This window comes from Pelophylax lessonae, assembly GCF_965119305.1.
Source record: "Pelophylax lessonae genome assembly, chromosome: 1".
NCBI classification, from domain to species: domain Eukaryota; kingdom Metazoa; phylum Chordata; class Amphibia; order Anura; family Ranidae; genus Pelophylax; species Pelophylax lessonae.
Genome location: NC_138768.1, coordinates 800,057,928 through 800,072,744, shown reverse-complemented (window position 1 = coordinate 800,072,744; position 14,817 = coordinate 800,057,928). Strand labels below are relative to the sequence as shown.

The window sequence follows — 14,817 nt, the reverse complement described above, 5'->3', positions numbered from 1 at the left end:
TGCCGCCATCTCGCTCCTACAGCAGCGTGTTCTGTGATGAGGCTGTGACCGATGACTGAACCAGCTGGCTTGACTCCAGGTGAAGTGGTCTTTTGGGGAAAGCCATCGACATTTAGTGCAGCTGGGGGGGATGGTTGCATACCCCTCAGTAGCGGTTAAACCTTGGGGGGGGCCAGCTGGCCCTGACCTGCACAACCCAAAGCTGGATGGGAGGCTGGCCAAAGAGTCTCCGGCAATTAGCACAGAGACTGAAGAAAAAAATAAACGTCTGCAGCTCCTGTGGATCTGGAGGAAACGCAATCAAACTGGGGCACACAGGTGTGACTGACATTTTTATAATGGTGGGCTACTGTGTTTTCTGTTTCAGGTGGGGGGAGCCTATCTCTCAGATGCTGCACTGGAAGACGAATAGAGAAAGCAAATTGCCTTGCTCTTCAGTTAGGACTGCGTTGGGCAAACCGGACTAATGCTACTGGTATGAACGCGCCCTAAGTGCTAGTTTACCAAAGGAATGTGTAGCACAGTTTGAATAAGGTTGTCGAAGTCTGCCGTAAAGCGGAGTTCCACCCAAAAATGGAACTTCTGCTTTAAGGCCTCCTAACCCCGACATGCTACATTTGCCCCATTTTTTGGGGGGAGCAAAAGTTCTCCTCTCCCTCTTCCTCCCTGCCATCTTCTGGAACGCTTCTAGGTCCCAGAACATTGCCCGCCCACTCAGGACATGCAACGCGACTCGCGCATGCGCAGTGCACACCCACGTGTGAAGCAGCAAGCCATCACAACTGGGTGCCCACACTAGAGATGCCAGCACCACGGGGAGAAGAGGGAGAGAACCGAAGCTCCTGCCAGCTGCATCGCTGGACCGTGGGACAGATGAGTGTGTGTTTATTAAAAGACAGCAGCTACACTTTTTGCTTACTTTTAATAGACACAAAAACGGGTGGAACTCCGCTTTAACACTTACCCTCTTGGTTGATGGAATTCTCAGACAATCTTCCTCCACATTAAAGCCACACTGAGTTCCAATATCGGTGACAAAATCCAAGTATTCTCTATACTGAGTCTTCTTACTGGACTTTCTATTGTATTTGCCATAGAAATTGAAGAAACAGCAGGGCAGTACAAGGTAGCGACAGGAGTAGGAGGACCTGGGGGAATAAATGGTAAAAATTAAGCCATACAAGATCTAAAATGTACATGTACACAAAAGTGAGATCATGTCCTTAGGAGGCAATCTGACCAGGACTCTGTAAACTGCCATTGCTGACCGGATATGAAAACGCTACTTGCCAGTTGCCTGAGTTCCATGCTCACCATCTTGCTTTAATGCCTTAAATCACTGATCACAGAATAGGCATGGAGATTAGAATTACTTCTGCAACCTGCATACTTATCTCCAGAAAAAGTCAGAGGATCAGCATAAACTTCAGGAAACTAGACAAAAAATCAGTAGCTGTGGTCTCCATATTCAACACATTACAGGTTTACGCTAAAGGCAAAATCAAGCTTTTCCAAAAATAATACACCCATATTTGCAGAAAAAAAAGACCCCGCAAAGCAATGCAACCACAATCAGTGGTAAGTATGACATATTATTTAAAAAAAATACCTTTAGAATCCCCTTAAAGTAGAAATACAGGCAGTCTCCGAGTAACATACATCCGACTCATACTTACAGAGGCAATAGGAAGGGAGAGGAAATCTACTCCTAGGAAAGGAAAATCACTCCTGTAAGAGTTATCATGGGAAAAGTTGTCTCCACTGAAGCTTTATCACCAATCCTTGTTTCCATGAAAACCCAAAATTTTCAAAAGCCAATTGTGACAGGGACAGAAAATGAGGTGAAATCTTCTGAACAGGGGCACAGACAGCAAAACAAACATTACCGGGGTGTTAACCATTCTCTATGCTATGCAAAAAACTTAAAAAAAATTTTTTTTTTGGCTGGAGTTGCACTTAAAAAATTAACCTGTTCCAACTTGCATACAAATTCAACTTAAGAACAAACCTACAGACTCTATCTTGTTTGTAATCCAGGGACTGCCTGTATAGGCAAACTTTTTTTTTTCCATTTTTGATAGAGTAAGGAAGGATTATAACCATGGTCTGTATTTTTTTTCTTTTGGAATCTGTGTTCCCATTTGGGACATTTGTCACAAGAGGTGTCACCAGAGTAACCAGAGCTAGTGTGCCCATCAGATTTCACCTCCATTACTTTTCTGGGGACAACCCATAATTTTGAGATTTTCTTTAATTTCACTTTAAGTGAAAAAATTTGAAATGTGAAAAAATGGTAAACAGGACAAATTCAAAGGTTGTGCCTTTAGTTATACTTTAACAGTGCCTTGAGGCTGGTAATTCGCAACTCAGGACAGAGCGATGTTAGATAGGGGAGGTCATGTGTTCCCCTTACTTCTCCACCTACCATTGTTGAGGGCTCTAGCAGTGCAGGAAGGTGTTCCAGAGTGTGGCTGTGCAAGTAAACATGCCTGGAGAGAGGGTTAGGTGTCTGAATGGGCAAGGCAACAGTGTCTCAACCCAACCCCTAAAACAAGGCCTTAAGGCGGTAGTAAATCACACCTTTTTTCTTTTTTTTAATAAAAGAAAAACTCTGCAAGACAATGGCATAATGTGCTAGTATGCATTGCATACTAGCACATTATGAAATACCTTAGAACTAAGCCTTCCAGCGGCACACTGTCACCACTGCCAGGACTTCCACTGCACCCAGTCTTCCTTCCGGATTCGAGTGATGATTGGCCGAGCCACAATGCTGTCACTCCTGTCCATGCGCATGTGAGTGATGGCTGCGGAACGGAGCTTTGAAGCTAACTGAAGGTGTTTTGTATACATAACATCTCCAGGTATCCAAATTGCATTTTCAGAAAATTACAGCATATTACTGCATATTGACAAGGAAATTACTGCATATTGAAAAGGTAATTTTTAACAACATTCAATTACAATATGATTTTTGTCACAACTGTATACTCTATATTATTTTTTCTTTGTTTGCTAATTTTTTTACCCACAAAAGTGGAGTTATCCTTTTAGGCCAACACTAGGACTTAAAGCTGACCCCAGGAATTATCTACATTCCATATATTTATAGACACTACTAAAGTGATAGCGGTGATCTTTTTGGTCCTGCTCAGATTATACACAAGTGACTACCCTACTGCACATTAACCACATGGTAGTTGCCCACTCGGCACTTCCGGCATTTAAAGATCGCCTTGGATTTTGTTTTCAATTAATACAAGGCGTTTTATGATGGAACAAGGTAGGGATGGGGATGTCACTGCCTCTCTTTCCCACCTCGTCCAAATAGAGAACACCATGTACTGACTGAAAAAATACCATGAATGGCGGCAGTGCAAAGCTAGCGATCCCGTGTGGACAGTCTACATTGAGGCAGCTATTCGCATAGAACCTGAGCGGGACCCAGAAAGTCATGGATATCAATGTACTAGCATTGACCACTACAATGATTTTCAGACTCCCCAGCAGTCCAATCAGGTATATGATTTGCATAAAGTGGTTGTAAACCCATACATATACCCATTAAAATGACTGACCACAGGTGACACACAGAGTTGAAACAAATTCTCCTACATAAGTTGTACCTGTTTGTCTACAGTCATCTTTCCCCTACATCCAAAGTGCAGAATTTACACAGAATCTCAGCTCTGAAAAGCAGGGGACAGGAAGCGGAAATTACATCAATGAGGAGATTTCTGAGAGCTGATTGGAGGAAAAACGGACACACACCCCTTCACACAAACCACAGAAACAGTGCTGAGGCTGTCAATCACAGACTATGCCCTCCCTTAGTCACCATTTTTCTTTTGGTGTCAGGAAAACTCATCATAAGTGAGTCATGCTGATAGCAGAAGAACCAAGCAGCAGACCTAGTGCTTTGTATTAAGACAAGTACACACTATACTTGATATGCTTTGTTCAAATTACATGTCTGAGGTTTATAACCACTTTAATTTGTGTCAAAGTCATTTCTGGAGTTCTGCTTTAATATAACCTTTAAACTGAGGTTAACACTAAAAACTGTAAGCTTTTTTGATCAAAGCATTAAAAATCATCAAACTGGTCAGATATACGCTTTCCAGAAGGAAGATCAGTGTACAAAAGCGCCAATGTTATTCTGTTGGGTGCGAAGTAAGCAAAGACCTATTTAGAATAAAACCGGAAGATCAGCTTTGGGGACATTATATAATGCTGACTGATACTAAAGAACAACTAAGATTTGTTGTAAATGTATAAAGAACGGTTGTGCTGAATCCTTTAACATGTAAAGAATGTATAAACCAAGACCAAAAGAAAATTTCAGGACCATCTGTTAGCAGCATACCATCTGCTGCTGCATACAAAAAAAAGCTCCATTTTCACCTGGGTCCAACGTCATCACGGGGCGATTACCAGAGACCTAGCAATCTATCTAACAGCGGATCTCTTTTAAATGGCCCATCCATCCTAAAATTATCAGTAATGCAGGTGAGTGTCATCTGAATCACCTACTGATTTCTTTCTACAGAATCAAGCCAGGGAAATTTTCCCATTTGCATGCCTTGGTCTCTCTCCACATACAGTCATCACATTAACTAAATGCCTTAAGGTTGACCTAAATTTGAAAGTGGAATTTTGCTATAATATAGGGAACATCTAGAAATGCTAAAACTGAAGCTTTGTTTTTTTTTTTTTCACAGCTGCAGTTCACCTTTGCAGAAAAATAGATGCACAATACACACGGGAATGAATGAATGACGCGGCAGCAGGGAGAGGAACCCCCACCCGCTGTCACAGAGAGGGGGAGATCGGAGGGGGGAGAGGAGGCAGGAGCTGGAACGTGTTACATGTTTCACCCTAAATACGGGTGGAACATGTAACCTGTTCCAAAGGTGAACTTTCTCCTTTAACGATTTATGTCCCATGTCTCTAGAAATCTTCCCCTCCAGTGATGCCCAGAGTCTTCTTCACAGTGCTGAAATTACGGTTCTGCGGGGGTAATAGCTTTGGGCCTAACACCGCAGTACAATAAAGAAGGTCCTGACGGGTGCCCACCCCATTGTGAACAAATGCAATAACCTTTATCAATGGGGGAAAGCAAAGAACGGAGCATGCACCAGTCAAGACCTTCTTCAATGTACTGTAATGTTAGACTTGAAGCTATTAATCCCTGCAGTGCCTGAAGTTTAGAGATGTGAAGGGGACAGGGCACCACTAGAGAGATGGTTTTTTAAGGAATTATCAGCCTGCAGGAAGCAGGGCGTGCATAAAGGGATACTAAACACACTGTTAAATTTACATTGTCCCTTCTATTGCTGTATATGGATGAAGGTGCTGTATTTTAATAAAAAAACATCCAAGTACTTTTTTTTCCTAATCAATACACAGTTGTCACATGATCCAGCTCTTTCGCAGCCTGTCTGCAGAGAAACATAAGCAGGAGGAGCCTCTAGTCCTCTGCTGCTGGTCACATGTTCAAAATGAAAAGAACAGCCTTTGGGATACAGAGTACAAATAAATAATTAAAGTGGCAGTAAAGTCTTTTTTAGCTTGCATCTGTTTAGGATATTCACACTGCATGCAGCTGGTGAAGTGACTAGCGCATGTGCTCTGAAGTAACGGCATACCCATGCCATCCCTTCAGAGCTCCATGCGGTTGCGGTTTACTACCGCTTCAATATCAATAAATGGTTTTAAATTGTCATACACAAATAAATTTGAAATCAAATCTTTGTTATTTGTTGGCAATAACATGTGGGTCGATTTCTGCCAGTCACAAGCTGTGTCACGATCTTCAGCCTGTGTCTTAGAATAACAGGGAGAAGAAGCCTTTGATAATCTACATGTAATATCCTGTCATTTACCACTGTATATACGCTCACATTGGTGACTCTGTAATCACGTGTTGCTCAGATGTAATAGGGGAGGTTCTTATGGCAAAATTCAGGCCTAAATCAAGTGGGAAACACCACTAGACATTTCAGATATGATCTAAATCGGATCCCTTGTGAATATTAAGTGGAGGGATGGAACAGATTTAAGGGCTTCGATCTCAGAGACAGAGTGCCTGAGAAACTTTAGAAGGAAGTATGCAACATCGTACAAGACGCAGCAATAAAAACCATCCCAAAGAAGAAGAAATGCAACAAAGCAAAGTGGCTATCTGATGAGGCCATACAAATAGCTGAACAAAGAAGGAAGGCAAAAGGCAATGGAGAAAAAAGGGAAAATATACCCAACTGAATGCCGACTTTCAGCAAGAAGAGACAAAAATACCTTCCTAAACAATTGATGCAAAGACTTAGTGGAAAACAACAGAATGGGAAAGACTAGAAAGAGTGTGCAAAGATGGGCACGATAATAGACAAAAATGGCAAGGACCTAACAGAAGCAGAAGAAATGGCAAGAATGCACAAAAGAACTATACAAGAAACATATGAATGTCCCATATAGCCACGATGATGCAATTTATCTTATATGTAGAAAACATTATGCGAAATGCCAGGATAGACGAATCACAAGCCGGAATTAAGGCATAACTCCACTTTTGTTGAGAAAAAAAACATTCCCCTATGGGTGATCTATTTACATTACACAGATTTTAACAAACTTTGTTGCAGATTCCTACATTTGTAATTCTAAAGAATTCCATGTTTGTTCCACTGTTGTCCTGTGCTGAGTGGGTCTAATGGGAGTGGTTCCATAATTATCAACATAGCTGTGGCTGAGAAAATCTGATTTGTATCTTAGTTCAGACTTCTGGGAAAATTGGTGAGCCAATAACACAAGCAGGAAATTATGTTTTTCGGGTGTGGTCAGTATACATTCTGTGTACAGAACACCTCCAGGTAGCCATATTGCATTGCATTTTCAGAAAATTACAACAGCTGCAGATTGAAAAGGAAAGATAATTTTTAATGACATTAAATTACAAGATTTGTGTCACAATTATATATGCTATATTGTTTTTTCTTTATTTGCAATTTTTTTTCACCACGAAAGTGGAGTTACCCTTTAAGATCGCAGGGAAAAATATAAACAACCTGAGATATGCAAACGATACCACACTAATGGCAGAAAGTGAAGAAAAACAAAAGAGTCTCTTAATGAAAAGCAAAAAGGAGAGTGCGAAAGCTGGCCTGAAATTTAACATTAATAAAACTAAGATCATGGCAACCGATCCCATCACTCCTTGGTAAAGAAATTTAAAAAAACAGGGACAGGTTAATCTTTCTAGGCTCCAAGATCAGGGCAGACGGTGACTGTAGTCATGAAATTAGGAGACTCTTGCTTCTTGGGAAGAAAGCAATGGCAAACCTAGACAACATTAAAAAAAGCAGAGACATCACCCTACCGACAAAGTGTTGTATAGTCAAAGCTATGGTATTCCTAGTAGTAACCTAAGGCTGTGAAAGTGGGACCATAAGGAAGGCTAAATGTCAAAGAATTGATGCTTTTGAATTATGGTGTTGGAGAAGAATCTTGGAAGCCCCTTGGATGGCAAGAGGATCAAACCAGTCAATCTTGAAGGAAATCAACCCTGAATATTTACTGGAAGGACAGATCCTGAAGCTGAAACTCAAATACTTTGGCCACCTAATGCGAAGAGAGGATTCATTGAAAAATACCCTGATGCTGGGAAAGAGGACAACAGAAAACAAGATGGATATAGCATTATCGAAACAATGAACATGAAGTTAAGCAAGCTCTGGGAGGCAGTGAAGGACAGAAAAGCCTGGCACACTATGGTCCCCATTAGGTCATGAGGAGTTGCCACCACAGCAGCAAAGTCCCTAGCTGAATTGAGAACAGAATGTGGAGATAGCGAACAGCAGGATCAAACAGGTTTTTTGCAGAATACAGAAAACAAATCTCATAGTAAGAACAGCAAGTAATACACCATTTATTGATAATTTTTTATGATGAGAGTTTAGTGACACTTTAACTACAAGCTATGTGACCACAGCTATAAAAAAAAAAAAAAAAAAAAAACTCAACTTCAGCTTTAATTATGTCTAAGCAGAACTCTGACAAATGTACTTTTTGCCAGAAATTTCTTCCAAAAATAGTAGTGCTCGTCCTGTGTCTAGGCACTCAAGTTCTGCAGCATCATTGCTGTGTAAAGTGTAAATCTAAAACTCTCCTGCCTCTGACTGCAAGTCTCATTAGATTTGAAGTGAGATTTGGTGATGCCACTACAACACTGTTAACGGTTACTGTTGGGAGAGGTCATTGTACCTGATGACTTGCACTGTAAGGATTTCCTTGCTCTTACTTCATTCCTTTTGTGGATCTGTGCTATCTACACCTTCCTGCTGCTTTTTGACCACCCCCTTACCTGTCATAAAATTACCAGGCACCAAAGGGGCAGCTCCGAAATGAAGAAGAAAAGTCCTGCACTACCAAGGTGGCCATCTTCACACAGACACAGTGTAGAGCAAGGTAAGGTAAATAACGCAATACTAGTCCAATTAAGGCAATTAGTCCATTTGCCCACCACTGGTCTTTTTTGAGCACAGTTTTCACAATACAAGTTAATTTTAACTATCCTTGCACAAAGCATCATGGTCAATCCTTCCAGGTTCCTATTGTGGTGCCAAAAGGAGAACCCGATTTGTTTGTTTGTTTCTAAAAGTGTGTCTTATACTTCTAATATTTTACTTTTAAAACAACATACTGCAACCATTTGGTTTTACAGGTGTACTTTGGTATATAAAACTGGAAACTAGAATTGTACATGCGTTGAAGTTACATGCTTTGGTGTGCTGCAGTGCCATTCATTTTTAATGGTACCTCAATGCACCTGCATACGCATGTTCATGCGCCAACAGGAATTGTAGTGGGCTACTTGCCAAAAATGCAGTAGGTGTTATTTTAGATTTTTTTGGTGTATTTGTCATTCTATCCAAAATAAAATAGGCTGCCATAACCCAACGCATGTTAACATACAACATAACAAACAAGAACACACGCATCTTAAATGCACCACAACTGATCATTTTGGTTTGAATGGGACCTTGCAGAGCACAACTCACCTTTTTAGTACACCAGTTTTTTATTCTGGCTTTAATATAAAGAAACCATGGAAGTAAATGTGAATGGAGATCTGGGAACCCTTTATTGCGGACCTGTTTTTAATACAGGAGATGCATTTTCAAACACCCAATGTTTTCTCCATACTGTCTTACATACAGAGCAATGTATTATGAAGAGCGCTTAAAAGCCCTTTATTTATTCTCCCTGGAGAAGAGACGTCTGAGAGGGGACATGATAGCAATTTATAAATACCTTAATGGTGATATCAACATAGAAAAAAAACTATTCAGTCGCAAAGAATGTATGAAGACACGAGGCCATACAATGAGATTAGAGGAGAAGCGATTTAACCTCAGACTACGCAGAGGGTTCTTTACAGTAAGGGCTAAAAGACTGTGGAATTCTCTACCACAAATGGTAGTAACTGCAGGGAGTATGGCTACTTTTAAAAGAATCTTGGACATACATCTCAAGGATAAAAACATTTGGGGGTATGGGAAATGAATACATCCACACACACATACACAGGTTGAACTGGATGGACTGTTGTCTTTTCTCAACCTTAACTACAATGTTACTATGTAACAAGGTGTCACGACTAGATGTTTCTCACCAATCAGATTCAAACAGGAATCACAGAGAAAAAGGATGTTACACAACACTGATTCAGAAAGCAGAGCCACCCACCCCACGTGTAAAGTATTTTGTAAAATGTAGTGCATTCGATTTTTGTGTAATATAGACTAACCAGAATTTCTGACAAACACTCTCCTCAAGGCCCTTAGCAAACAATTACAGGAGAGGTCATTTCCGGGTCCAATTACCTGGCTGCAATGACAGGAAGCCATGGTGTTAGTTCATCTGAATGGTTGCCAATTATCCAGTCTGCATCTGGAAACAAATGTTCATCGCTTGGGGTGATGGCACACTCCTAGAACAGAAAAAGGAGTAAACATTTATAACAGCCTCTTACTGACAACTGGTATAGGACACCATTTGACCATAAGATTAACTGTCTGACTTTTAATGCAAGCCGTTTTTTATCTGTTTTTTTTTTTTTCCTGTCTCTGTCCCATTGTGGAGATTTTCTTTCAATTTCGGCACTCAACACGAAGTTCAAGATAATCTCTCTAAAAACAAGGTTATATCAGGTGTTGCCATTTGAAGATTTTCCTTCACCTCCTCCTGCTCTGGTGCAAGTGGAAAATGTTGGATATTTACACCACTTTTGTCTTGAAGGCAACTGTCACCAGAACTGACAGCATTAGAAAAAAAAACACAACAGGGAAAAGGTACAGTTACATCTCTAATGTCAGTTACACCTATTTCCCCTAAGAGTAACTACTGACCTGTTTTATTGCAGATTGCTAATCCTCTTTTAAAGTGTTTGTTCAGCCGAACTTTTAATTTTATATAGAATGATAAAGGATTTAAAGTGGTAATAAATATGTCTTTAGTTTAGGTTTTACCTACAGGTAAGCCTATAATAAGGCTTACCTATAGGTACTGTAAATATCTCCTAAATGAGCACCATTAAGAGATATTTATTTGTGAATCAGTCGGTGACATCACCAGCGCACACTCTCTAGAGGAACGGCATACATGTGAGGTCTGTGCCTATATATAAATAACAAAATTATAGGACCAATAACAAACACAGAGAGAGGAGACCGGTGTTCCTCAATAAAAAAAAATGTTCTTTATTATCCAATGAAGGACAAGAATTAAGAAACTATTTGGATATCCAAAAGTCCAACTGTGGGGTAGGGATCAGCCATAACGTTGTCCAACAGATGTGGAAATAATTGCAGAAGAATACTGGACGGAATCAACAATAAAGGCTAGATGAAGAAAAGACCAATAAAATATGAAAAATGCCAAGATGAAGGGGAGGATGCTGAGAATCAGCTTGAAGCTTCAAAGCAGAAATCAGAATAGGCAGCAGTAAACTCCAACCACCAGTGACATTGCTAATGATGATGTCAAGAGCAGGTCCGAAGAGTTGACTTTCCTCAAGAAACAATGAAGTCAAATGCTCTTTGCACAAATTATCCATCTCCCAGGCACGTAGTCTAAGGGTCCTACACATGTGAATGAACATCAGCACCATGTGAAAAACTAAATTTCAACTGGCTGTCGCAGCTAAAGTGCAAAGCGCCAGATATTTGCTCCAAATGGTCAATGAAATGGGGACCCTGGAGATGGAAAGGTCCTTTTTAAGGGCTTTTACCCAAAGTCATGAAGTTTTCACAAATCAAAGTTACTGTCAATATAGGACAACGAGCCAGTCCAGTTAACTAAAACTGGAATCAAACTAGGGAATCTGTTCATGAAATCCCTAAAACTAAGAACATTGCGGTGGAATGCCTGTTAAGATGATTTACTGGAGCCTCTCTGGTGGGAAGAGACCACAGAGCAATAAATCCCTCCTCTCAAAGGGGATGACCTTTAGCACATTGTCTTGAAGGGCCCCCACTCAGGGTAATGACCTAAAAAGTGGGGGTAATGTATGTAATGGAAAGGTTGTTGGAGCTCTAAGACTTTAGGCATGGAACAGCAGGCAGGTCCTCTAAATGCAGGGTAGTTTGTACTCCATCAACCAAATTAGAAACAACCCTTTGTAAATAGGAGTCATCAGCAAGTGGCTCAAATACAGTCTCTCCAGTAAACTGTTGGAAATCTGAATTGGAGATGGTTAACTGGGACCTTGAGCACATTTTGAGTTGAAGGTCCAACCTAGCTAGGTAGGGTCAAAGCACTGAGGATTGCGCAGGAGCATGCTTGGAGCCCTCCCGGAGTTAAATGTTTTAGCAATTGAGCACAAAATGAAAAAAGTGGATATGGAGGTCCTTATGAACACAGGGGAGGCTTTGACTTCACTCATGGAGCTGAAAGCCTCTTGTGAGGACAACCCTAGATGCTGAAGCATAGGCAACAAGCTTTCTTAGGATGCCTTCACAAAACAGAGGCATGACTTCTGCATGCCTTTTTATTTAGCATTTTTTTTATTTTTTATCTCTGCGTCCCTGTTGCAGGTCCTTGACAGGGGTTTTAATCTGCTCCCAAATCTATCCAAAATTAAATAAAAAAAAAAAAAAAAAGTTTTGTCTAGACAACCACTTTAAAGGATCATCATTTCACCTCTCTTTATCATACTGTGGAGTTTATTAAATGTGCAACCAACCGTATGCTCAAAAACATTATCAAAACAACATTTAAGTTTTTAACAGATTGGGGTATGTTTAAAACCCCAGGCAGGATTTTTCTATTAATAGTGAACAAACACAAAGAGGGCGCACCAGCCTAGTGCATTACCTTTATATATCATTTACTGAAAATAAAATATCAAAAGTTATACTCAAACTGATCTATGTACATGCTCATCAGTACAAAACCAAGAAACAGAAATGCCAGGGACCGCTGCACACACTACCAAATCGCAGATGCCCCGCAGGTCTAAAAGGCTGACGTGTTTCGAGGGGTATCGTCTCTCCCTCAGAGCCACGATTTTACTATTATCCATGGCTATAATAATAGGGACATTTTACCTTACTTCCTGCCTGTTTACATTGTTTGATCACACAAGAAGAGAACTTTCCAAAAACAACATGGACAGAAATAAAAATGCTTTTCTTTAGGCTACATTCACACCCGAGCGTAGCGTTTTCACGCGTTTTTTACCGCGATTTTACAGCGATTTTTACAGCGATTTACAGGCGTTTTTTGTGCAGGCGTTTTTAGATTGAATAGAAACCAATGGAAAACGCCTGTAATCTGCCCAAAAAGAAGCTCATGTACTTTTTTGAGCGTTGGGCGTTTTGCTTACAGCGTCAAAACGCTCAGATGTGAACAGGGGCCATTGAAATGAATAGGATTTGTCTTGTTGGGCATTTCGAGAGCTGATCCTAGAGCAGAAAAACTCCCCAAAAACGCCTACATGTGAACGGAGCCTTAGTAAAACACAGGAAGGTTAAAACCCCTGTCAAATTTGTATTTCTGTCTGTATTCCAGTTGCAGATTTCCCTTACTTCCTCTATTGTGAAACCATTACCAAAAGGACAGGGAGTAAGGGTAATTCTCTGTAATGGAACTCTGGATAGCTATAAAAAAAAACCAAAAAAAAAAAAAAACAAGAAAAATGTTTTTGGCTTGACATATAACTTAACACTTACTGATAAAGATTGATTTGAGTGTACCCACTTTGAGGTTTACTGTGAATTTCCCCTCCGAGGAGAAGCAGACAATCATAAAGCAGACCTGACAATGCTTTTTATTGGGTTTGCAAGTCCATTTAAGAAATTTCCCTTTACTGCCTGCCTTTCTAGAACTAAAACTTAAAAAATAGGAGGAAAAAAAAAACATGGCAGGAGTTGGGATTTAAGCTGAGCATATTTAAATACATAGCTAAGAAAAGAAAGCTGCAAAAATCTAGTTTCTCTTTAAGCACAGTAAACACACATTCAAAAGCTCTTTACCACGCAAACTAGCTAAAGGGACTTTATTCAAATAATAAGAAAATACTTCACCTAGAAAGACCTCTTGTCAAGCAATAAACAATTGAAATGAAAAACATGCGGAATTAATATTCAAATGTCTCATTGTGAGCCTCTTGGGCATTGTGTTTGTTGAAGCAAACAGCTATCGCCAGTTTAAAATGTCACCAGAGAAACGAAAGCATGGGCTTAGCTCTAGAACAGAATTTTAATTTACCTCTAAAATAGTTTGTGGTCCATACATAGCCCATATTTTTCTTCTTCGGACATCAATGCCTCGGCCTGGGTGCTGGTTAATATTTAGATGAAATGCAGAGCATTAATTTTTGAACTGTGCTAAAGGTCATGTCATATACAGCATGTAAATGAAAAAGGTTTTGTCAAAAACTAAAATATGAAAAAAAGATTTTTGTGAAGGGCTAAATCTGCACATTGCAAGTGAAAAATATGCTTAAAGTGACCCAAAAAAAACAAAGTAAATTCAAAAATAAAGTAGTTCAGATGCTAGCAGAACTGGAGCTTGTGCACAGCCTCACATATTCCTGCAGCCCATGATAATGATGGACCAACAGGGAAGTGTGTGATTCTTTGGTTGGGTTGGAACTTTTTAGAATGGCCAAGCATTTAGCATTATACCTGCTAGCAGCTTTAACTAAAGGCAGAGATACTTACCACTTAGCTGATCCATCATCCACAAGGCCCCTTGCCAGCATTTTCTCCCTCGCTCGTACTGGGTGTCAGCCATTCTGATTGGCCAGAGCGGGATGTCTCTCCTGTGCATGTGACCTCACACATGCATGTACAGCTCAGTGTACATTCTGTGAGCATTGTGAACAGGCAGGTACGTTTATTTGATTCCATTAGAGAAACAGCCTGCCTGCTCAAAATAGTTGTCCTTTAAGTCCACCTTAAGTGACAATCACTTTAAAGGAAACTTGAACTCAAGGATGTACACAGGCTGCCATTGCTGACCTACTTTAGAAAATGCAAGTTGCCTAACCACCTCTGTTTCAATACTTTGGGGTCGATTTACTAAAAACAGAGAGTGCAAAATCTGGTGCAGCTCTGAATAGAAACCAATCAGTTTCCAGGTCTTTTATATTTATTTTTTTTTATTTTTTAACCAAAGCTTAATTGAACAAGATGAAGCTAGAAGTAGATCGGTTACCATGCACAGCTGCACCAGCTTTTGCACTCCAGTTTTAGTAAATCTCCCCCTTTGTGTCACTGACCTGGGACTTAAAAGAGCCAGTCAAGCCAATAATCT

At 40.2% G+C, this 14,817-nt stretch overlaps 1 protein-coding gene across 2 annotated transcripts in view; it reads right to left on the bottom strand.

Moving 5' to 3' along the window:
- The window catches only part of TRMT44 (tRNA methyltransferase 44 homolog), a 97,251-nt gene that overhangs the window by 36,733 nt on the left and 45,701 nt on the right, over positions 1 to 14,817 (bottom strand). The window contains exons 6-8 of one of the 2 annotated variants that reach the window (XM_082243181.1): positions 13,768 to 13,839; positions 9,882 to 9,988; positions 965 to 1,148 (exon numbers count right to left, since the gene is read on the bottom strand). In XM_082243181.1, coding sequence (XP_082099307.1) covers positions 965 to 1,148; positions 9,882 to 9,988; positions 13,768 to 13,839 — 363 coding nt within the window. The remainder of the gene's footprint in view (positions 1 to 964; positions 1,149 to 9,881; positions 9,989 to 13,767; positions 13,840 to 14,817) is intronic. The other variant, XM_082243182.1, reaches the window with a different exon arrangement.